This window comes from Melospiza georgiana, chromosome 1 (genome assembly GCF_028018845.1).
Source record: "Melospiza georgiana isolate bMelGeo1 chromosome 1, bMelGeo1.pri, whole genome shotgun sequence".
Lineage (NCBI taxonomy): Eukaryota > Metazoa > Chordata > Aves > Passeriformes > Passerellidae > Melospiza > Melospiza georgiana.
The window spans coordinates 79,220,468-79,246,302 of NC_080430.1; the positions used below are offsets into that span (position 1 = coordinate 79,220,468).

General features: G+C 34.9%; 1 protein-coding gene across 7 annotated transcripts in view; it reads left to right on the forward strand.

Moving 5' to 3' along the window:
* Positions 1 to 25,835, forward strand: part of CDH18 (cadherin 18) — a 229,841-nt gene that overhangs the window by 192,055 nt on the left and 11,951 nt on the right. For all 7 annotated transcript variants that reach the window (XM_058021639.1, XM_058021628.1, XM_058021608.1 and 4 more), the window contains 3 exons: positions 1,561 to 1,697; positions 13,827 to 13,948; positions 20,446 to 20,563. In XM_058021639.1, coding sequence (XP_057877622.1) covers positions 1,561 to 1,697; positions 13,827 to 13,948; positions 20,446 to 20,563 — 377 coding nt within the window. The remainder of the gene's footprint in view (positions 1 to 1,560; positions 1,698 to 13,826; positions 13,949 to 20,445; positions 20,564 to 25,835) is intronic.

The following is a 25,835-nucleotide window of genomic DNA, read 5'->3' on the forward strand; positions in this document are numbered from 1 at the left end:
ACAGCAAGGACAATCCTGGCTCCAGAAAAATGTAAAATGGATAGGAACTGAGATCTCCTGTCTCTCCAACAATTCCAACAGTCATTCAGCAGGGCTTTCACTCTTCATGATGTTGAAAGGAAAGATGGAGAACAGGTGAAAAGAAATATATTCTATCCTAGGTTTGTATGCTTTGATTTTCAGTGACTGAACTATGGTTCTTCAGCTGCTGAAAATACTTGAGGCATGGCAAGAAAATCTGGAGTTCCAAAAGGCAAGTTAGCATACTGTAAGGCAGATGTAAATACTTCTTGTAGGTAGGAGAGGTGGGTTTGGGTTCTTTCCAGTAAGGAAGATCTACCCTAAGTCACCAAATCCTATCTGGCTTTTCCACTGAGTCTCCAATCCTTTGACCAGTTAAGGTGACTCACTCAGATTTCTGCTTTCCCTTCTAAGTGCTTTTTTTCTTTTATTTTTTCACATCACTTCCACCTTTAACATATCATTCAATTAAATACTTGTTTGTTTTCTTGCTTTTTGTTTACACTACTAGTATAAATAAGTACATTGTGAGAGAAATAAAACTTATTTTTAATTGTTTTATGCTTGGCAAATTTTATGTGTGCCACTCTTTTTATTAGCTAGGAATTACATTGTGGTAATGAAAAAATAAGAGCAATTGGATGGGACAAAGAAATCATTTTGACCTTTATATGCCTTCCATGAATTAGATATATATGGAATTTCACAGAATGAAAAGAGGAATGAAAAATTAGCAGGAAAAGTTGTTATGGTATATAAAATAATATTTTTCCTTTCCTAAATTATTTTTTCTGGGCTTAGTCAAGAAGGCTTGGAAGAGTTGAGTAATTGCTTCGTTTGTTAAAAGCCATTGTAAATAATTCCAGCTCTGAGAAAAGTCTTGTCAATCTTTTCTTTTGTGTTCTTTCCCTCTCCTTCCATTACCCACTTCAAGGCTTTTAGCTTCCTTGCTAGGCAAAGCGCCCCAAAGCCAAGGGAGCAAAGCAGGGAATTTTAGTTTTTCTTCTAGGGTAGTGTCAATGGCTGCTCTGGGAACCAGATGTTTCTGATTGTCTGTAATGGTGATGTTCCAAATGGCTTATGTGTCACCTTGTCATCGGGTTAATGTCAGAGAGGCATGCTTTGAAACAGGAAACAAGGCTGATGGCACTGCTTTGCAGTGACAGGCAAATAAGCCGAATAATAATGTCCTAGTTTCTGCTTTCTTTTCTGCTTTTCCATTTCACAATTTTTAGTCAAAATACATGTGTATTTTACCTTTGGAAGGATTGTATACTGCTGTGTAAAATACCACCTGTTAGCAATTTATATCTTAGTCACCCACGGTGGAAATATTGTTATATATCAAAAGAAATAAAAGATTAGGAAAGAACTTAAATACAGTATTACTTTGGGTTTCTCCAAATTATATTTTTTCAGGTTATTTTTTAAATGTCTGTGATTTTAAAAGCTTGAAAGTAATATTCTTATATAGCTTTCTGTTACTTTGGATTATATATACTACAACGAATATATATTTATTGTTATATTTCTTCATAGATATTTCATTGATCATAACACAGAAGAAGATAGGTATTTCACCATTGATGCTAGTACTGGAACCATTAAGACTGCCAAGATCTTTGACAGAGAGGAGACACCTTGGTACAACATCACAGTGGCTGCTTCTGAGATAGGTAAATAATTTATTTGGCACATGGTATGAAAAATAAAAATTAGAAAGGAGAATAATCACTCTCATATTTTGAGAAAGACTACATTAATATGTTATGTTCTTTTGAACACCAGTGGGTTTTTAGCTAGTCCAGATAAAGAAGAGTTTTCTGTGTGTTTGTGAATACTCTAACTCCACAGAACAATTAAACAAAATCACATGCCTATGTGAGTCCACCTGTGTAAATTTGCCAGATTTCTCTGCATGGGACAGAAGGCTGTCAACTTACCCAGCAACATTTCTAAGCATTCAGTCTCCTAAAATCAACAGCTTGTGCCATTTGCGTTTCACAATTCGTATGTCTTAGAAGTTAACACTATTTAGTACTGTCTGAGAATTTAACACACTTTAGTACTGTCTGAATTTAACACTATTTAGTACTGTCTTTCCTTCTTGTATCTACTATCGACTATTTTAGTGAATTGCATGCCAATTGTACGCCCATGTTAATTTATATTTCACAGATGCCTGGTAGTTTCTGATTATGTTTCTGGCCTTTTAATGGGCAAATTACCAAGATATAATAAATACCTGTGCATTTGAAAGTCTTCTAACTTTGGTGAATCTCCATTGCCTCAGATAAGCCCTGCAATGATCAAAACCCATTTGGCTGAGGAGTATGAGACAAATATTTCTTCTTGAGGCAAGGAGAGTGTAAAGAACTTTTCAGTTTGGCTTTTTTATTGCAGGGTCTTCATTTTTCCATGGTCAAAGTTTTAAATTTAAAAAACTCAACAGGCAAATGAAGAAAAAAAAAGTCCCATTCTGGATTGATAGATCAATCCTCCTAAGCACTGTTCATGATACCATCTTTCAGTGGCAGTGATTTTGATCAAAACTGTGAAATACTTTTATGTATATTCGTTTTCTTTTTTTTGGTTTTTTTTTTTTTTTGTTTGTTTGTTTTTTTTTGTTTGTTTTATTAATGATAAAACACAGGTTTTACCTCTAATAGGTTCCACTGACATTATTTAGCCCGGTCTGCTTTCATCTGTTTCAACTCTTGGTTAAAATGTAATCTGTTATGCCACTACAGCACTAGCACATGCTACAAAATAAACAGCATGAATTTATTGCATAAAGTATTGTACCTACATTCACAAATAAATTGACATTTTGAGCTAAGTACTTCCCTACAGTAAGTAATAGGATCTAGAATTTTATTATTAGCTCCTTGAAAAAGCAAACACTAACACTCCTGTGTGCTTGACAGTCTTGACATATATAGAATGCCATTTCAGTTCAGCATAAAACTGAATTCAGCATGAAATAAAATATAATTAAAGCTTAATCATAACCAGGAGCATACTGTTAATTAAAAAAAAAAAAAACAACCAAAATTTAAAAGCTACACAGGGACACTGAAAAAAGAGTATTCATGAGTCCTTTTTTGGAAACCATTGAAATGTAATTTTCCAGAAAAAAATCTCAATAGCATAAAACTTAAACATAGCTTTCTCCACATTATTTGTTTCACATAATCAAAAGAGTGCTGGTACATGTATCATGCTGAGAATAGTATGAAGAAGGAGGATTATGTTTAAAACTAAAACAGAATGGAATAAATTATAAGAATTATACTTTTTTTTCCTTTTCTTTGCCTTTTTTTTTTTTTTTCTTAGGTGCTCTGCTTAGAAGTCTCTGTTTCAGGTGCAAATTTTTACAGGAAAACACAAATCTGATTTTTTGTCCCTTGCTCTGCCTTTGTTACAGTTAAAGTTGGGGTTGAAAAAATAAGTAAATCTATAGAGTCAGTTGGAAAAACAATTCATTTATGAAAAAAGGAAGATATAGTAATGAGGAAGAGATGGATAACAGACAGACTGACAGGCAGCCTAAATGACAGACAGCCTTTCCTTGTGTCTACTTCCTCAAACATTTTGTTTTTTGCCGTATTTGGAAATTACATCACTGTTCTCTTCCAAATCCATTGTGAACTTAATAATGAATTTATGATGGAGCAAGGGGCATATGTTGTGTATGGCCAAAGCTCTTCCCTTAAGTGCTACCTATCCCGTATCTGGTCTTATGGTTTTTGCTTTTAAGCTCAAGCACAAGGTATTGCAAAACTAAGACTAAAGCTGAAATATCAGTCTATGGCTATGACAAAAGTGTTATTTAGCTGTGGGGCTGGTATTCCTCAAATTTATCTGATACAGCAGAAGGCATTTGCAGCTTCTGACATCATTTGTTAGGCCAAGAACACAGCAGAACCTCCAAGGCCCATGAAGATTGCATTCCTTCAAAAACAAGAGGTGCTCTGTGGGTATAAAGTGTTGATTGTAGTTAGTTTCTTGAAGTGTTTTCCTCTCTTCACTTTGTGCTACATATCACTGATAGAATTCAGTTTCCACCTATCATCCTTTTGGCCGCTATTTGTAACCGGGCTTATTTTACAAAAATGAAATTTAGAATCAAGATTATATTTCTACCCCCAATTCACAATTGTGTGATATCTTCATGCTTCAACCTCATTCTTTCTCAACCTTTCATAAGATATTTACTTTCACTTTTCCTCTCTGTATGTGATATATACTGTCTGCATTGGTCAAGTGTCCTCTGAAATCTGAGGAAGTCCTACCACTTTGCTCTGCAGGAGTAATGCTGATGTAATAATCCACAGGCTTTTTTCTGTTTGTGCTCTTATTTCTTAAATCACATCATTATTATAAAAATTAATGGGCAATCCTTTTCTTTCTTTAACATGCATTGTTCTTAAACAGCAGCATTTTTGTGTCCAGAAGCATTTGCTTTGATTGTCTCAATAGGAGTGCTTCCTGAAATTTCTTTGTAGTATTAGGAAATAAGATGATAAAGTAGTACTATAGTTTATGTTGAAGGATCTAAAGACTAAATCTAAGACCGGTGGAAGGAGAAGTCATACTAAGAGTAGTACTAATACTTTAAAATACAGATTCATATAGGGTGATTACCATTTAATTGACTTCTTAGAATTCTTTGAAAAAAATTAGAAAAGTCTATTTGAAAGAGGAAGAAGATATAATTTGATTGATTCTAGTAAAGGTTTTTAAACAAGTCTTTGATAAGAGTAATGAGAATAGAAAAGTACAGAGCAAATGTGCAATGTTTTACAACACAAGAAAGACTGATTTAGAGGAAAGAAATACAGTCATAGCATAGTAATACCAAGAATACAGTCTGTCCCTTGGAAGTAGAAAAACTTAAGGCTGAGCTATTTCAAGGACTAACAGAATCTGTCAATTAGAATTCATTATAATGATAGCACTCAATGATACAAAGTGATTCAAATTCCAAAATTACCTCCCTAGCTGGTAAGAATTAAAGAAGATTGAGAGAAATTCATGTAAGAACAAGACACATAGAAGAATGAGCTAGATAACTGAAGTGTGAAGTGGATGGAAAACTGTCTGAAATGGCAGGTTCAAAGGGCAGCCCAGATAGCAGGTGGGGTCCAATCACTAGGAATTATTCCTGGTGGCTTATGCAGGATATAACAGCCTCTTCATTAATGATGTGATATGTGGAATAGAGTGCTTTTCCAACCACTCTCAGTCTTTGAAAATGACACAAGACTGGAATAAAGGCTTGTACATCAGACTGTTGTGTTGACAACCAGAAAGATCTCAACAGGCTAGAGAAATGGCTGAACAGGAAATGAGGAGAGATTGATGAGAGGGAAATTAAATCTTGAAGAGAGATTTAATAATAGGAAATGCAAAGTTGAGCACTTAGAGAGGAATAATCCTATGCACCAGTTCCCATGCACAGCCGAGTGGCAGATGAGCAGCTTTTGAAAGAAGGTAATGGTGGAGATCCTGGTGGATGAAAGCTGGGTGTGAGCCAGTGATGAGATCTTGTGGCAATGGAGGCCAATGCCATTCTGCACTGGGTGAGAAAACACTGAATGTCAGCAGGTTGAGAGGGGTGATCCTTCCCCTCCATACAGCCCTGGTGAGGCCACACGAGGAATCTCCCAGATCTGGGCTCCTCAATACCAAAAAGACTAAGTCCAGTGCAGAATCATGAAGGCTGGAATATCTGTCACATGAGGAGAGGCTGAAAAAGCTTGGATTGTTCAGCCTGGAGATGTGAAGGCTCAGAAGGAGCTTATCAATAAGCTTAAGTAACTGTTAGGGGGAGTCTTAGAGGTGACTAAAGATGATCAACATCAGGAAAGACTCATCTGAGTAGTATACAGTAAAATGACAGGAGGCAATTTGAATAAATTGAAGCACAGAAAATTCCATTTAAACCAAAGAAGAAAAATGGTTTTACTGTGAGATTGATTGAAAATTGGAACAGGTCACATTGAGAGGTTGTGGATTCTCTGTCTTGGAGACACTCAGAACCCAACATGACATGGCCAGAGCAATGTACACTCTAGATCCAGCTTTGAGCAAAGGAGTTGGACTTGCAGATGTATGGAGGCACCTTCAAAATCAATGATTCTTTGATTTTTTGGTACTGGGAACTGTGTTTTAAATGTGGAGAAGAAAATAAAAGAAGAAAATGGAGAAAACCAGCTTCTTGATATGTTTTTCAGGTGATGTTAACATCAAAAGGTTATCACAGTTCATAAAATACTGGCATTTAGAGGTATAACTGTGCTTCTAATTAGAAATGTGATTTTTTAAAAAGCAAGTTAAGTGCTTATATTTTAAATATTTTAAAGGTACCTTTTAACTAGGAAGTTGTCACATATTTCTCTTATTCAACTGGTTATTATATCAGTGTGTAGAATGGATTTCTGGATTTATTAGATAATTAGCAGTTTGGGGATCCAGTTGTGGTGCTCCTGATTGTCTCCAAAATCCTCTGCAGTGGCTGAAAATGGAAAATCAGACCATTTTCCACTATTTGCTTGAAGGACCAACTTGAATACAATGGGTGCAAAAACTTGTGAGTGAAGGGACAATAAAGAATCCCTAATTTGTAAAGCTGTGGAGAGGTTGTATAGAAGAGAACTGAAATAATGGTGTTTCATGCCAGGTTTTGTCAGATCCCCCAAACTTGATGAAATCCAATCAAGAGTCAGCAAAAAAATTGCCATGTTAAAGAAACCTGTATATACAGAGCTTTGACACTGTAATGGATTAGAAATCAAAATACTGAAGAGACATCATTATGCAATCAATTTTACAGAAAAAAAATCCCACAAATTTCCAAGGTGTTAAAAAAATCAGATATTGGAAAAAGAACCACCCCAACCAAACAAATATATTTGTCTTTGTATTTACTTTGCCATGGGTATTCATTATGAGCTTCACAGGAAAAAATGCCAAGGGGTTGAGTTAGGGCAGTATTTAATGGCAAACTATGCAATACCCTATGTGCTATGGAAGGGATATCAGGAAAAAGTAATTGCAAAAAACTACTCAAAGAAATAACTTCTAGACATATTTAAATAGAGTGCCAACAAACCCTACTCAGAATTTAAATATGTGAAAAGTTAGGGTAACTCACCAGAATAAAAGTTTGGAACATTCATTTAAAAAGACCTAGAGTAAATAACATTAAAGTGTTCTTTTCTAATTGTAACATAAGTAGTTTTTTAATAAGTCTTGGTAAAAACAATAACAGAAACATACAATTACATAATTCAGAGGAAAAAGGAATCCACAGAGACAACTAATAATATGCAGCAGTGAAATATAAGCCCCCTTAAGTTGCTGAATAATGGAATTCCTATAATTGCAACAAATAAACAGATAAAGTGTATCCTTATGGGGAGGTGTGGTTATATCTATTATTAGGGATCACAGGGATATTGCTACCCATATTACCATCATTAAACACAAGGTTATGGGAAGAATTTGACAGTTCTTTTTCACATTTTATATTTGCAGAAAAGAAATTACCAAGATTTGGGTAGGGTATTAAAATATATTACTCCTGATAGCACTGCATGAGGCTGTCATATGGAGAAGGATCACTGAAGCTGGAGGGGAGACATGAAGTATAAATAGTATTTCTGTTAATAGTATTATGAGGCAAGCTGATTTATTTTACAAAAAGTGAAATCAAAAGACAGAAATACACAATGATTTTGGTTTATTTCGAAACACATGAAAGAAACATATGCATTGCCTGAAGGAAATAAGTCTTTGGAGGAATACCTTCCTGGCACACACACTAAAAATAAGAGAACAAGAATTTATGTCAATTTATTTTCTCTTTTTTAATTTTCCACATAACCAAGAATGACTCTAATAGCTTGTCTCAAATATTCAGTTTTTAGAAAATGTTTTCTTCACAATATCTTCAAGAAATCATCTAAATCAGAACAAAGTGCTGTTGCAGTTTTATAAACTCCTAGCCATTTGTATCTGGTGGACAGCAGGATGTTTTTTTATACCAGTGAGTTTGTTGCAAGATTCCTGCCTCAGTTTTTCTTTGAACTGAATTTTTTCTTACAATAAATATAAAACATCCTCATAGTGATTTTTATCTAGGTCTCAGTTGTTTGTTTTTTTTTTTCAAAACTAGTAATTTTTTATAGCAATAGAGAATGGACTTAAAGAATGAGATTCACTATTTTATTTTTTTTTTTAGTATCATTAGAGGGAAATACTGTGTTTTGTATTGGTTTTTCATACATATATGATTATCCCAATAGGTACAATACAGAAACAGAAATAAAATTGTTACCATAAACCCTGACTTCACCAAGGAAAAAAAATCACATTCATTCTTTATCTTTGACCTCACTTGCATTCTGCCATCTAGTTTAGGTTCAGAACAAGTTTTGATATTGGTAACATTATTTTCCAGAAAATACAATCTGCCACAAAAGAATTTCCCTAAATCTAAAAGAGATAAAAGTAGATTTTAAAAACAAAACTGTGGGGTTTTGAGACTGTATTGGTCATGGTGTAGTGACAATGACCTGGATATCTGCTGCATTTTTACTGATGAGAGCTGGACACAGCACTGTTACCCAGTCCAAACTTAGCAATGATGCACAGTTTACTTTCAGGCTTGGCAAGCTGCCTACTAATGCATCACAGCCATGTGAACTTACAGTATCATAAAACCATTAAGGGTGGAAAAGACTTCTAGGATCATTGAATCCAACCATTTAGCCAGGAGAAGAGGAGGAGCCTTGGGGAAAATGCTATTGCTCCCTACCACTGCCTGAGAGGAGGTTCCAGCGAGGTGGGGCTTGGCTTCTTCTACCAAGTAACAAGTGAGAGGACAACCGGAAATGGTTTTAAGTTGTACCAGGAAAGATTCCATCTTGATACTAGGAAAAATTTCTTCATTGACAGACTGGCCAGGCACTGGAACAAGCTGACCAGAGAAGTGGTGGAATATCAATTTCTGGACGTTTTCAAAAATCATGTGGATTTAGCAGCCTCTGCTGTTTTTTTTTTTAATGTGCTTACCAATGCAATACAGAAAGCCTACCAAAAAGCTATTTTAAAATCTAACAGTTGTTGAAAGGCAGTTAGTTCTCTAGCCTGCTCAAGGAATTTTGCTTCTAATTCCAATTTCAATGCTTATTCCCTGTTTATATTGGCTTAGTCATTGGCTTCTAGGCATGCTAGAGTTTCTTCTCCTGTTTGTTTGGGAAAAGCAACAATGAAGATATTCCTACATTATCATCTGAAAGTGGGATAGGGCATGGCTCTTCTTAGCTACCAAGGTGAGGCTCTAGAGAAAGGATAGAGTTTGGAATCATATGGCATTTACTTCCCTTTGAAGCTTTGTGACAGAAATGTCAAAAGGGACATTTCTGGTCACAGAACCAGTATGTTTTGTGGTGCCCTGTTCTAATCAGGCAGTCAACACCAACATCGTCTGAGAATTTGTCTTGAATTACAGCAATAGAGGTTTTCCAGCTTGAAAAGTCTAAATGTTTTTGATCTACTGCAGTGCTATGATTATCACTATTGCTTCTGTAGTTGCTGCTGCTATCACTACTGCGGTGATAGAAGAGAAGTGAGCAGTGCCTTCAACTTCATGTTTATTAGTAAAAAGTTAAATTTTGATACAAGAAAAAAATAAAAGCGTTTGCTGTCCATCTTCAGGTAACTATTTAGAAGTACCCACTTCCTTAAAATGAAGACTGGAACATTAAACTTACTCTTAGATTCTGCATAATTTTCTCCTTGCCAGAATATTTAGTTTATCTCATATACATCATCTTGAATTAAACCCAGTATTTTATTGATATTGCCACTCCCACTTGCATGTTCGACATTCTTCCATCACTTAGTTTTTTTTTTGGGTTAGTATATTTTATCCTTCCTAAATCTATGTTTATTCTTCTAATGTGTTTAAACTAATCTTTATTAGAGGAATGTGATGAGTCTTCTGTACTTCTCTTTAAGAAGTAATGGTATAGAGAGCTAGCTGAATTTCCTAAGTATTGGTTTGCATTGTAATGTCTTAAAAAGATGTCAAATGGGCTTATATCAAAAAGCAAGTAACAAACAAACCAAAAGCTTGTTGATGTCAGGACTTACATTCTGAAAGTCATTCAGGTAAAATATTTTTTTATGAAGTCTATTGGAATTTTGTTAGTGTGAAAAGAAACTCTCAGTCATCAGTAACTATATTAAAAATCTTTCTTCCTAAACAGGGATTTAAAAGTTTGCCCACAGAAACTAATAGAAGAGAAGATTCAAGGCTTCACATTGACTCTTAATTGGGTCTTCTGTATATTTAGTGGACTTGCCAATGGACGATCTGAATACGTGGATCTGGATAATGAAATTTATTTACTTTACAGATGTTTAGTATTCTGGAAGAAGAACTGTTTAATCTGGGAAAAGTCTCAAGCATAAGAAAATAAGTCCCTAGCATAGGTGAATCAGAGCAGTGTTTCTGCTTCAGTTGCCCCTTAAAACAGAGAGCATTCATTTCGAAAAATATATTCTTGAGGCAAATGCTAATAGGACACAGAATATTTTGTGATGCACAGGCCTGAAATGTATGTCAGCAATGATTATCTTAAAACTGGAAATCTGCCATGCTACTGCAAGAAATTTGTCTTATTAAGAAAAATGTACTATTAAAAGTGCCAGTTATTAGATTGGTTTGGAGATTGCAGGTGAATTGTATTCTTGAAAAAGACTGGAATATATTTTGATTCCCAAAATCAAAACTTAAAAAAAGAAAGAGAAAAAAAAAACTTATTTCCTTCAATTCCTTCTCATTCTCTCCCCCTATTATAAATTGTTCTGTCGCCTTGCATGCAAATTTAAGCATGCACACTGTTCAAGACTCTTTTGGTAAGTGGTGTTAATACTGTGCCATTAGCATTTTATAGTGAGTATCCTGTCAGTATGGAAATTTGCCTGCAAATGTCAGTGATTCCGTGAGGTACTGGCTTCCAGGGAGTTACTAATATTACCTTGTGCGTAAAGAGCTCTTTTGAACTGATGAGGTATTTATAAATTCTTCGTACTGTAAAACAGCTGCAAAAGAAATAAAAGTAAACTTTCTGAATCTCCATGAAATATCTCTCCAAAACTACTGCAAATCTAACTGACTGAATAAGATTGCTCTGAGTAGTGGTGACAGGCATACAAGAGGACACATTCAAGGCAGGGCAAAGAGGTCTGCAGCACTGTACTGAAACAAAAGTATTGGACTGGACTAAAAAGTTTGATTTTTTCTTCCCCGGTAACTATATGCCAGGCCTACAGAGCAGTCCTTTATCTATGGTACCCACTACTCTGTGCCCTCTCTGATTTTTTCTGCATCCTCTTGAATGTTTTTTGCCCCCTCATACCTTTGAAGATGGCCCTGCTTTGAGCTGGAAACTGGACCAGTGACTTCCAGAAATCTAAGATTTTTCAGTAATCCTACAATTATCTGATAACCACAACTTCTGTTGCCTTCTTGCTAAAACTCTTACAGATTTTCTGTAGTATTAAAATGTTCAAAATTTTCATTATAGTTTATGAATCTTGTCTCTTTGTGTGTATTGTGGTCTTCCTTCATGTATACCACTTTCTAGTTCATATACCTTACAAATTATGTTCAAGAACCTCCCCAACAAAGTCTCAAAACCAAAGTTTCTTTGGACCATATATATCATATTCTGTAATTGTAATTACAGGATTTTTTAATTTTCATTGTCTGATTACATTAACAGAGGGCACTGCCTAAATGAGTTGCAAGCTAAATTTAAGTGAGCAGTAAGTAATGCTAAATCTTTGCCTGTGCTGTTCTGCACAGTCTTTTGACCTACCTTCAAGAAAGGAAGAAACATCTTTTTGTATAACTACTCATACTGTGAATGTTCTCCTGGAGAGAAGATTGCTTCCTTCAGAAAAAACAGCAAAGATGGATAAATATCCCCTTCTCCCAAATACTTAGTGGACAGCCAAGTGTAATTCTTCCCTCACTTATATATCCCCAGCATTTAAACTTTCCTCAAAGTTTTCTACTAAAGGTGTTTTTTATATGGCAATAGAGAGCCTCATTCTTGCATAAAAGCCGTGGAGATAGTCCAGTTTGTCTCTTAGTTCACCTCTTACAAAGATATTTATAGATTCGGGGTAAAGCTGGAAAAAAGAGTAACGGAAAATTTCAGCAATATATTGGCATTTACAAGCCTATACATGTCTTCTGAGCATATTCTTCTAACTTCTAATGCTAAGGGTAATTGGGAATAGCATTCCTCTGTTAGTTAAGTCTTCTGTTGACTTTTTTATCTCCTTTCTATGAGGTTTCAAAAGTATTAAAATCATTGTGTGAATATGCACATATTAGTTAAAAAGAGAATATGAAAAATCTGAGGGAACTTCTAAGACCTAGTTCCTTGGCCTAGTATTCCATGTGACAAAAGAAAAAGAGAGATCTCTTCATTTTTCTAAAAACTTCAACATTCCCAAATATTTCTTCACTGGGAGCCTACATCACTGGTGGTTTAAAGCCAAGTGTGTGTCAAGTCAATGCTTTCCAGAATTCTGAGCAGAGATCATTAAATGTGTGACAAATATAAGGCATTTTCTAAATGACCATTTTTAACAGAAACATGGTAGGGATTAATTATGATCAAAATAAACACGGTGAATGAAGTTTCACCATGAATGAAGCTTTGACTACTAATTTTGCTCTCTCTTTTATTTTTCTTTTTTCTCCTCATGAGCACACACATGAACTTTTAAAATGTCAATCAAGAATACCTCATTCTTCCATTTTATTCCATTTGAAAGATTGACTTTACAGTTTTCTACTGATAATTTCATTTAGTTGGTGAATGCAAGATAAATTTTGTCATCTAATTGATTGATACTTGTACAGACTCCAGAAGGCATGTATTAGGTAATCATAAAAAGTTTAAATACATAATTCTTTCAACAAAATAAAATTACCTTAGTACTTGGAAGTAAGAACAAGCGTGTTATGGACTGAAAGAAATTATGGGGTTTTTCCATTTTCTCATGGAAAGTGTATTCTTATTGAAAGGATTCTACTTATTGTGCTTTTTTGAGGGTGTAATCTTTCTGAGGGAGAGCTGCCATTAAAGTACAGATCATAGCCTTGGGCATTGGTACTTACATATTGTTTTCTTTGTGCAAAAACCAGACTCACTTCTGCTGAACTTTCTTTTCTTCTGCTAAAGCCACACTTACTAACTACTGTGTGAAATGACATAGCAACTTGTGAGAAACCAGAACTCAATTTTAGGGAAAGTTTATATATGCCTATGTGTTTTTTTATTATATTTGCATTTTACTTTCTAAACCCTTTAAGGAACTGTGAAAAAGAAAAATGCTTTCATATTTTTTGCATTAGATTTAATTCAATACTATGAGGACAGTTTAACATTAATTACCAAGAAATTGATTATTTTTCACCATAAAGTGCAACAGTATAAGTCCAACAGCCTCCTCCCACTTCATTTCCAGAGTAGCTTGTATTTGATTTAAGTGACTTGACTCATGCCGTACTTCCCACTAATTTTAATTGCTATTTTTTCAAAACAGTTAATGAAGTGCAACAAACATGCTTTATTATGTTGTTACCTAAATTTCTGTAGATGCATCAAATTTTCATTTAGTTATTGTTTTATTAAACCACTTTCAAATTGAAGATTACATGCAATATTGAGTATTTTAAAAGACTTAATACCATCCTATGTGTTTTGCAGACAACCCTGAGCTAGTGAGCCACGTTCCAGTTGGTGTTAGAATCCTGGATGTCAATGACAATCCTCCCGAGCTTGCCAGAGATTATGATGTAGTCGTCTGTGAAAATTCAAAGCCTGGTCAGGTAACTCTCACAGCTATATTTCTTCCAGTGATAAAGAAGAATTGCTTTGTTAATGTCACATATGTCAGAAGTTTGGAAAATGTCATAACTCTTTCTGATTTTACTTTAACATTTTGTACTTGATTGAAATTTTAATTGTATGAGGCAAAAGGGAGAAAATTTTGGCATTTGTTCAATATCTCTTTCTTGTTGCTGCAAGAAAAATACTCAAGCTATCTTCTGTAAAGACAGGTAAAACTTTAATCCTGTCAGATAAGGGATAGAATTTGACAAGCCACTATCCTGAACAAAGTGAATAAAGCAGATTTAACATCTTTCATCCAAGTGCCACATAGTAGTAATGTTTCAAATGCAGCTCACTGAAGTGGCTGGTGAGCATGGCTCACATCCTCACTCTTTGCTTGTTGGTTGCCCTTGTCTATAAAGGGTTGTTACACAAAAGATCTTGAATGGGTTTTCATAACTGTGAGGATGGGGAGGGCCAGAACTGCCACTGAATAGCTGAATCGTATTCCAGCCACTGCTCCTCTGATGGATGCACGTCATTGCAGCCCAGGGTTTGACAGTTTTGCAAAGTGCTTTTCCTTTTCTGCATAGACTGAGTTTTACCCACAGCACTGAGCTTGTTTTGCATTATTGCACAGGTTGTATGTTTCAATTATGAGCTGATATGTTTCCTGAGGAATGTATTACTAGTAATAACATTATTTTCATCAAATCCTTAAAAAGAGTGTACACAAATGCATAGTGACAGATTTCTGTTTTTAAAGCTGAGACTATAAAAATGCCATGCATCATCTGACTGTAGCCTGATCCAAGTTATCTTCACTCCACCAGCAGCCAAAAACTGGCACCTAAAGCACAATATAAGAAACGACCAAGTGTGTTTGATACTTACCACAAATTCTTCCCTGGTATGAGACCATTTGCAGGTGATTTCCTGATCTAAACGTGGTTTGTGTATTTTTCATAATTCTTTATTAACCATCTCATATGAACCTGTCAAACCTTTCCTACAAAAAACATAAATTTTTGGAATCTGTGCCTAGAAATACTGTAGTTTAATTGCGTGCTTCCATGAGACCTAACTTTTTTTTTTTTTTTTAATCTTTCCATACTGTCTTCAATCAATATTTACCAGTTCTCTTGGGAGAGAAAGAGGGAGTGCAGTTGATCTCTATTTATTATCACTGTGACATGCATAAATCTCTAGCACATTGTCCCTTAGCTGTCTCTGTCCAGACTGAGTTAGTCCTGCTTAACTGGGGCAATCGGTGATAAAGCCCTCCCAGACTTTTGATCATTAATCTTTTCCTCCCCTAAAATTTCTCCAATTCTTCTCTATTCACCTTGAGATAGAATCAAGATTCAAGATGCAGGTATACCGTGGTTTAAAATTCTTATAATATTTCATGCTTCATAGTATATGATAATCTTTGCTTTGATCTTTAGTATTTTCATAACGATTTCTAAGAATGACTTTGCTTTTTAACCACTAGTAAGCATGGAATGCACAAAAGTATGCCTGCGCTAAAACCAATATCATAAAAGGCAATAGTCAGATCAGAGATCACCATCATGTGTGTGAAGTTAAGACTTTATGTTATGTATAATGAATTTCCTCTGTCTTTGTATTGCCTGGCTACTGAGTGTTGCAAGGTCTTTAATGTCATCCCTTCCTCTTTTCATTTTTGAACAATTCAATGTCATGAGTAGATTTGGTGGGCTGATAATCACACTCTTTATAAAAAGACATTTATTATTGATCACTGATCAACAAGTGGCCCAGCATAAGCAGGAAGTCACTGTGGCTTTCTCTCCTTGTGTAATATGCAATTTACAGAAGAGATCCTATTTCCTGTCTTTAGAGCAATCATGTGTGCAAGAACTTTCCCTCTTTTCTAATGATTGTATAGTGTTCTTCAGTGCTCTTATTGAGACACTGGAAAATCCAAGTAGGTCTGTCTGTCGACTGAATATCTCTTATTAAATGCTTAATAAATTAAAAATAATGTTCTGAAAACTTCAAATAAATGAAAATATAGAATAATTAGAACTTGCAAAGAACTAATGTAAGAAAAAAATCTCTTTTAAGCATTAGTTGCAACTGATTCAACTTTTCCTGATATTTTAAAAAATACCTTATTAAACAATAAATATTAAATTCTTTTAATAAATAATAAGGTAAATTATGCAAATCTGAAGCTATCTCAGAAATGTTTTTTGCTGGGACTGCTGGGGCTGTTGTTGCTGGTAGGTAGCTAATGTTTTGTAGCAAAATTTTAATTCTCCAGTAGTAGTTTTACAAATGATAATTTATGGGCAAGATTTTTAAGAGATACAATAACATTTGCTCACTGTTTGGGCCAGCCTTGTGCTTTTCCCTGAGCTACTGTTGCATGTCTGAATGACTCCTGACCTCAGCCACACTGCAATTTAACACCTGAGATTAGTGCTGCCATGAGGGACTCTGCAAGCTGTAGCTTAATACCAAAGGCTGGACCAGCTTCATGTTGTATTCTTCAACTCACAGGGCTCCTTCACATGTTTGTAATGAAAGAATTTTTATTTGCATTTCACAACAAGGTTTCAGAAAAATTGTAGCACTAAACAGAAACCGAAACCAAGCACAAAAGTACGTATCTTGCTCAGATGTTACAATCTAATCTCAGGAAAATAACCAAAAAAATAAAATGGTGTTCAAAAATATAAGGGAGGGGCAAATAAACTGATTGCAGAAGAAGACAAGTGTTCCATATGCTACAAAAGGTTCCCAGCTGGGTGGCTCTGAATCACTGCAAAGACAGTATAACTTTGAGTTATCCATCATCCTGTGAGAATGTTTCATAAAATTTATTCCTAAATAACAAATTCGGTACTTCTAGGGACATCTGCTTGACTTGACTTAGGCTTCCACGTTGCACTGTCCTGTAAGATCCACTATTTCTTTCCTCAGCACATCTATTTTGAAATTTTTATGTGTGAGATAAACTCAACTGTAAACAGTCATTGAAGGACTTTTTGGTTTTGCTTATTTATTATCAAAATACCTTTTTATGGAGTGAATTCACAGTATCATCTAATCGCAGAGCCTGTCTCCTGCTTTTTCCACTCCACTGCTCTGTTATTTGGAAAAAAAAAAAAAAAGCTTCAACTTTTTAATGCTTAAGCCTTAAATCTAAACGACCAAACCTAAGGCATCTCAAAAAGAAAATGCTTATGAGGAGATAATCATTTCCAGGCTGAAGTGACAGCTTTGGTCACTTTGTAATCATATAGGTGAGAAGGGAGACTAAGCATCTGCAACAGATTCCAAGTGAAGCTTGATTGATATTATATATTAAAGTAGACAAAGTAGTTGTGAGTTGATCTTAGATGACATTCAGGCTTGGAGAATACTGACTTCTCGACATATACTGATTTTGTGATTGACTGTGAAATTTAGTCAATCTAGGAAAATGACATTTTGCCATCTTCTTAAAAGGAAATCAATGTTAGTTGGCAAGGAATGCCTCTGCTATATTTGTCATGTTTGCTTGTTTATTGATTCAATTTTAAAATGATTCTGAGTAGAATTTAACACCTGCTCTCTGTCTTCTTCAATTAGCTGTCCTCAGTTCTTGAAATTCTCTTTTCTCATCATGTCTTGCCTTTAAAACAATATCATTACCCTTCAGTTTCATCCTATCAGTGTTGTCAGCTGGGCTTTACTGAAGCTGAGATTACGTCTTCTATTTTAATCAGGCTTGGCATGGTACATGTTAAGGTCTGCTAATAGGCTATTAGGTACTTGGCCAATTAATTAGAAAAGGGTTAATAGTACATTTGGGTGTCAAGATGACGTGTACTTTTGTTTCTCACTGGTGAATGAATGTCTTGGATATATTTCCTGAAAATGTGTGAAGTTCTTGTTTAAAAACAGGCCTCTAAAAGTGCTTTGACCTATCCTAGTAAACATAAAATATTTATTTTCTAGGTGAAAAATCAAAACTTTTATACTATGTGGTGCTATACTTTTTACATATATTCATGAATTCAGGGAATACTTGTATTTACATGCGTGAAATCAGGGAATATAGACAGTATATTTTGAGTTATAAAGTTTGTCTTGAAACCAAATAATTTTTACACAAGTCATGTGTCACTGACTCCTTGATCAAAGGTATTTTTGTTGCAGAATGGCATGCTCTTCAAGCAGCATTCTGTAAAATGTCACTGAATGTTTTATGTAGCATAGGGCAACAGGATGAAAATTTATCCACCGTGCTGTCAAATAAAAGCTGAAGCTGCATGGCAAATTGACTTATATTTCACGAGAAACAACACTGGGGATTTACAAAAATATTTAACAAAATAATATTTTTTTTTTCTCATGGTCTTACCTGAAGTTTTTACAGATGTGTATGGCATTTAATGACATGTTTAGTATTTGAATAATTACAGAAATTGATTATTTTGAACATAGTATTCCATCACCCCTTTTTTTGCCTCGCTGTGCCAAATATCATTTCAACATTATGAACTAAATATGTATAGCTAAGAAAATCTTATCTTTCTGGTATTACATGATAGTTTTACTAGCAGTTGTGCCACCTTTGCAAAATTCAGTAGTGGAAAATTAGCTTTTGCCAAAATTTTCAATCAGTATTGCCATGACTTAGGTAAAAGTCATATGCATGCTTATAGATATTTCAGATTATTTTCAGATTGATTTTACTTTGGTCCACTTCAACAAAAATATTATGACAAACCAGTAAAATATTATTGGCAACCATCATAAGTACTCTTAATTGGTCCCAGATGTGTATAGTCAATGCAATGTACTTTATTGTATATAGTAAATGGAATAGGTATTATACTCTATTGAGTTGTCATGGTTTAACCCCAGGTGAAAACTCGTCTCCACACAGCCACTCACTCACTCCCTCACCAGTGGGATTGGGAAGAGAATCAGGAAAGTAGAAGTGAGAGAGCTTGTGGGTTGATATAAAGCCAATGTAATGGCAATAGCCAAAGCTGCACATGCAACCAAAGAAAAGCAAGGAAATGACCACTTCCCATGGGCAGGCAGGTGTTCAGCCATCTCTGGAAGAGCAGAGCAACATCATGTGCAGCAACGCTGACTTTGGAAGGCAAATACCATCAGTCCAAACGTCCCCTCCTTCCTTCTTCTTCCCCCAGCTTCATAAGTCAGCATGACATCATATGGAATGGAAAATCCATTTGTTCACTTGGGGTCAGCTGTCCTGGCTGTGCCCCCTCGCAACTTTTCCTGCACCCCCAGCCCCTGCTGGTGAGGCCCTACAAGAAACAGAAAAGACCTTGATGCTGTGCAAGCCCTGCTCAGCACTGACAGAAACATCTCTGTGTTATCAATGTGTTTTCCAGCAAAAATTAAAACCACAGCCTCATACCAGCTACTGTGAAGAAAATTGGCTCTACCCCAGCCCAAAGCAGAACATGGTTTAAAAAAATAAATTTGTTTTGCTTCTCTTATGTGAATGGAGGTAGAGATTTCTGTGGTGTCTTTCAGTTTTAAAACAGACCAAGCCACTGGAGTCTGTGCTGGGTATGTTTCAGGTTCAGTCCAGACAGACTATAGCTGAACATTGCACAGAAAAATTCTTATGAAAAGAGCACTTTCCCTCCCCACTTTTATGTTTCCCTCAGGATATCTATCAGCTCTGTGCAGCAGTCTGTGTGGGCTTCACTGCCTATATCACAGGAACAACTTTTATTGGATTCCACTTTAGCACTTGAGTTTCAAGACACAGCATGAAAATGAAAGCAGAGGTAGAAATACTGTTTGGTCCCACATTCCTAGAACTTAGATCAATTTTAGTTGAAAGTAAATTTAAAACACCACCAGGGCTTTCGAAGGCAAAGGTCCTACCTTTCAAAAATACCTCTCTCAGACATGGTTCTGGCTACATCCAGTTCTGTTGCTTTTGAGCAAACTAAACTAAAACCAGGAGTGGCTTCTGTTCTTCCTGTTCTGTTCTCTGGTAATTCAAAACTGATTCTTAACAGGAAATTTTAAGCAGAGATATGGTTAGCAGAAATATTTTAGTTGTTTTTCCTTACCAATATTGAAGTACATTCAATTATTAGGACAGCAGGGAGATGACTCTTCACATAGACCATCCCAGTTTAGCCTCTATTTTGGCTCCATAAAAACAGACATTTAGCTAAAACTGTAATTCAGGAAGTCAGCAGGACACAATGCAGATGGTGATAATCTCTACACCGGGCCCTGACTGTATCAAAAGATCAGAAAATATAGATCCTTTAGATGCTTTTACCTGGCTCTGAAGTGTGGTTTCTGAAATATTTCCTGCTAGAGAAATCAAGTTAATGACCCAGTCACTTCATCTGTTGAATTCAGCAGCAGTCAAGTAGAAAATTAAAATAAGGTAAACTTCAGCATCCTGCTGAAGTCAGGCACTATGTGGGTCAAGTTCAAATTTCAACACATTCACTGCTAATTTTTATTTCAGGTAATTCAGACTATCGCTGCTACTGACAAAGATAACTCTGCAAATGGCGCAAGATTCCATTTTTCTCTTGATGAAGGGCTTTCTTTGAATCCCAACTTTACTCTAAGGAACAATGAAGGTAAATCAAATACATAAATCACAAAGAAATGGGCTTCTGTTTTGTCTGGGCTGTCTGAATTGAACAGAACAATTTCCATGCATTTCCTTACAGAAATAGAAAACTGTAACATGTCATCACTGAGCTGTTGGATATCAAGGACACGTGTACACAATATTTTGCAAACTATGAATAATAATATATTGCATTTTTTATTTATATTCTACTTTATTTTAGCATTTATACCTCATACTTTCCAGAATGCTTTTGAAAATTAGATTAATGAAAAATATGTAAATTTGTTCTGCTTTTAGGTGAATAGCACTGATTGGGTACTGTCAAGGTTATTGCCAATTATTGCTTAAAGGAGAAAAAAAATTAAGGGGCATAAAAATTGGAATTCATGCTTACTTTTACAGATATGACATCAAGAGCAGGTCCTTCTGTGGTCCCTGGATGGTAGTCTATTTCTTCATGCCTTCCTAAGAAACTGTTCCTAAACATTGCAATCAGAAATTCATAGCAGGTAGTCCCAGATGGAAAACAGCCCTCAGAGTCTCCCAAACAAGTGTTTCTGAACATTTCTTGAGTGAAAAACTGTCTAACCTCCAAAACCCAAACCTAATTCAGCCTTGCTCTTAATCAAGGATTGCCTTGTGATCTCCACTTTGCAACCTGATGAAAATAAGAGTAAACTTTAAAAGTTTGTCTAAATTTTCCTCCTTATATTTTGTCTATGTGTATTGTGGGGCTTTCTTTGTATGCCTATGTGGAATTGTATGGAATTTGCCTTGTTTTACAGTTATGCATTTGTAGTACTGCTGTGGAATACATTCTGAGATCTTACAGATCACAAGTCCTCTGTAATGCATTAGCGCCATCATTGTTATATTTAGTACATACAGTTATATTGAAACAACTCTTTACAGAATTTTTTATCTGTTCGTAAAACCAATCAGGGAAGGAGATTGAATCATCTTCCTAAAGAATTTGTTCCAATGTTTAACTATACTTACAGAAGAAAAAGAATAATGCTATTTATTTGGCATTATAAAAATGGATTTCGTATTCAAGTTCCAAAACAGATCAATAAATGTATATCAATATTAATAAACAATCATAAATATTGAAGGAATAAATAATATATTAAAACTTTTCCCTAAGTGAGAGACTAGCACTTTCCCAGATTAATATATCTGGGAATATAATATAATAATAATATATTGTGATGGAACATTATAGAAAAAGCCAGACTCTTATTCCTCAAATGATGGAGGGGTACTAAAATATTTCTGTGTTTTAGTCTGTGTTTCCAATAAACTCCTTGAGTATTAGACTGCGTTCTCATGCGAAAGACCATGTGCATGTTCATTTCAATACAAGATATTTATATGAAGAAGTTTTTTTGAATAGCTCTTCTAAAACTGTAGTTGGTGACAAAGTAGATGTTTTATAGTTTTGAACATATTTAAAGCTGGGTCTGTATTATGTCTGTTCATTGCTGCATAAATTATTTAACTACACAGATTTATAAGAGAGCATGAACTTCTAACAAACATTTGATGCAGCAATGTCCTATTTTGGATAGAAATATTCAACTTTGGATAAATGCACTTGTTGCTTTTTTTTTTTTAATTTACTTTCCCAAGATCAGCGAGAAATTACCTAGCAATCAACAGAAAGCATTGTTTGGACTACCCAAAATTGGATTTTATGGGAATGGAGGGGTAGAGGAAGGAACTGAAAAAGATGTATTTGAAGAAAAAAGCCTGTTGTTCATTGTGTTTCTATTTCACCTAAGGAAGTACAAAATTGTGCATTTCCTATAGTATCTTGCATAAACATTCTTACACATACAGAAACTCCAAAATTACAACTTCCAAATTTGCCATATAATTAAAAAATGACTATTTAACTCAAAACATAACAAGAAATTTATCTTAAAAGTAAATACATAATTATGTTTTGCTTGGTACAAGGCAATTTGAATCTATTGTTTAAACACTGCCTTTTATGACACAATCTATACATAAAAAAGTAGTGAAATACCTATGAAGTACATGCAGCTGTCTAGCATTTACAGCTTCCATATTTCTCATCTACTTCTGTTCACAAATAGAATTTCTGTTGCTTTCTATTATAGGAAATAGCAGAAAGAAGGTGGGCAGGAAAGGCATTTCTTATGTCTGTGACAAGTTTGCACTTTTGAAAACTCATGTTTTTGAGCATCAGGCATTAAAAATAATCAGAATACTCTGAACAGAAGACAGCTGCTCTGGATTTCCAAATTATATAAAGGCTGGTATTTTGGGAGGGTTTTATTTGTTTGTTTATTATGTTTTTTTAAAGAAAAAAACCTACAAAAATTGCCTTGAGAAAATTTTTGTTAATGTTTTATAGAATGATAAAACCCAAATTCTTGTTTTCACATAGGAAATGGTAGTTAGTAGTAGCTGTATCTGTCTCTACAAAACTATATTTCTCTTGCAGTCACCTTCTAATTCAGTCATCCTCTTCTTCTATTTCTTCAGAAAAAGGGCTTAATTTCATAAAAATATAAATAGACATTTTTCCCCCTTTGTTTTCATAACTCAAAACAACAGTTTTGTTCTTGAACCCTAAAGAGACTTTTCATGAATTTATCCCTATTAATTTCTTATCAGTATACTCCACAGCAGTGTACTGGATCTTAAAATATTTATGCTTATATCTATGCACTTTGACTGAAATCTAGGGCTTGCACAAGCAGAAAATTCTCTAGTTTGTTCCTATCTACCTGTATAGACTGCAGCAATATCCAATCCCAGCATTTCTGTGATTCAGCTCAATAATCTGCTATGCCTTCAGCAAATTTAATAGGTATTAAAGCCTCAGTCCCTGTAATTGATCATTTGACCAGTTAAGCTTTTATCTCTTGGCCTGAACTTGTGCGTTTTCTAAATGAAAATCTCCACAATATGAAATCTCTGTTTGTGGAATATTCACCCTCATAATGCAGAGTTTAAAACCCTCAGGGAAATGTAGGTCAGGATAGAGTGACAGGGCTATACCAAATATAACATCCAGCAAAATTAAGAGTTCCTCGGATCCCCTTCTGTATTCTGCTTGTGCCACAATTTTCATTTCAAAGAAAAAAAAAAAAAGGAAATGCAGAATATGATAGTTTTTCTCTACTGTATTCTTAAGGTACAAGAGATTCTTTGTTGCTCTTTAGTTTTATTCCATACTTGAAAAGTAGTGTTCAGAGAGAGTAAAGGCTTACAAGTATGAACATGAGGACAGACAACAAAATGATGCAGTATCTGTGCTCATGTAAACAAGGTGGAACAAGGGCTGGAATAGAATTTCTTTGTTATGCTAAGAAAATGCATTAAGTTGTAATAATTTTCTGCAGCTTTAGAGAGCAAACCCACAGAGGAAGCCTTTCTTTTTTGTTTGAGAATTGTACTTATGAAGTTCTTTTAATGAAAACAGGTTTCTTTGCAATTTATTTTGCCTACCAAATGGTTACAATTTCTATTTATTTTGCCCACCAAATGGTTGCAATTTCTATTAAAACCTGAAAAGCCAAGTACTTTTCCTGCTGTGCTTTTATATTGTAAATCAGATTCTACATAACTTACTTAATTGTTGTCTGTGTTGTTCTCACTTTCTTTTTTAGGATATTGTCATTGATAATTTTATAATCCTTTTTCTAATATCATGAACTTATACTTTTTGCATAATCAGAAATATCTACTTTTGCATGTCCCATTAAAAACTTTCCATAACTATACAGGACTAAAACCATTTTCTATTTGGAAATCAGAATAAAGGCAACAAGAAGTTCTTCCCAATAGATCCATTTCTATGAATTCTAGAATTGTACTTTTTTTTTTCTTGTCCTAAAAATAATAATATTTTTACCAGATACCTAAGGAATTGTGGATATATTTGGTTTTTTCCTTTTTTGTTTGTTTTGATGGAAAATACATCTGGACATGTCATTGTTACCATATTTCCCAGCATGAATATGTAGAGTAACTTCTCTTTCAGAACTTAAATAATATTTTTCAAGAGATGAAAAAATATTGAACCCTCAGAGAACAGTTCACTTAGAACATTTAAGAAATTTCTGACTGTAAAGCACTGTGTTGCCTGTGCTAATTTTTTAATCACAAGATATACAATTTGCCATGGATGCTTAGTGGTATTGTAAATTTGCTAGACAAGAAGGGTTAATGAAGATAATGGACACATTCACCCAACACTGCCAGTGAGATCTGTGCATTCTCTTACTTCAATAAATTGAGATTGCTGACTTCTGATAGCAGTCTAAGTTTAGCTTACTTTCAATGAAGAACACCTCCCTAGAGAATGCTTAGCATTTGTTTTCCTCTTCTTTTATTTCTTCAGGACAAAGGTTTCATATCACAAAAGCCTTTGCAATTTATTTTTCCCCTCTGCCCACTTATCTCAAAGATCTGGCCCTTTGATTATTGCCCAGTGATGGAGAATATTCTGGAATTGGAATAAAGGTATGCCATTTTTCTGATACTATAATTCTGGAGATTCAATTTTCTTAATTTTGTGTCAGAAGATCCATTAACACCCACAGAAGTGGAGATGTGTTTTTCTGTAAAATTTAGAGCATGATGAGTTCAATGGCATCTGTATAAAATGAAGTTTTTAATGTATTCATCCACCCATGCCTGTGATATATATTAACCTTTCTCCCTGTGTCACAGATCAAAAAATAGTAAAAAAAAAAAAGATCCATTTTACTCATCATTGCTGTTATTTAGAAAGAGAACAGCCTCCAGAGAGTAATTGATTCCATCCCAGTGTGAATTTCTTACAGAATCTTCTCTTTATCACTCTGCCCTTCTTATTTCCTACCGTATTGGACAATGTGCCTGTGAATTAACTTCAGAGCTTTGCAAGTTGCAAATGAATATGCCAGATACCAGACCATGGCTTAGTTGTTCTAGAACACCTAAAGTGGCATTTAAAATGGTTGGATTGAAGCCCCCACTCTGCAACCCATCACAAGAGGAAAACGCCCGCATAGTTCCGGCTTTCATTTACATCACAGAGTCGTGCTTGTTCTGGCTATGTGATACTGTGAATTAGTGCTGACCTTCTGTAAAATATCATCCTGCAGAGAGGACAAGTTGTAACTGGAGAGAAATGATATCTGAGAAAGTGCAAAGTTAACATCACACATGGTGACTGAAGTACAGTCCACAGAAGTACTGTTACTGTAAATGGATTAAGTGTCTGAGTAGGTATTATCACAGAATCAGCATATGGA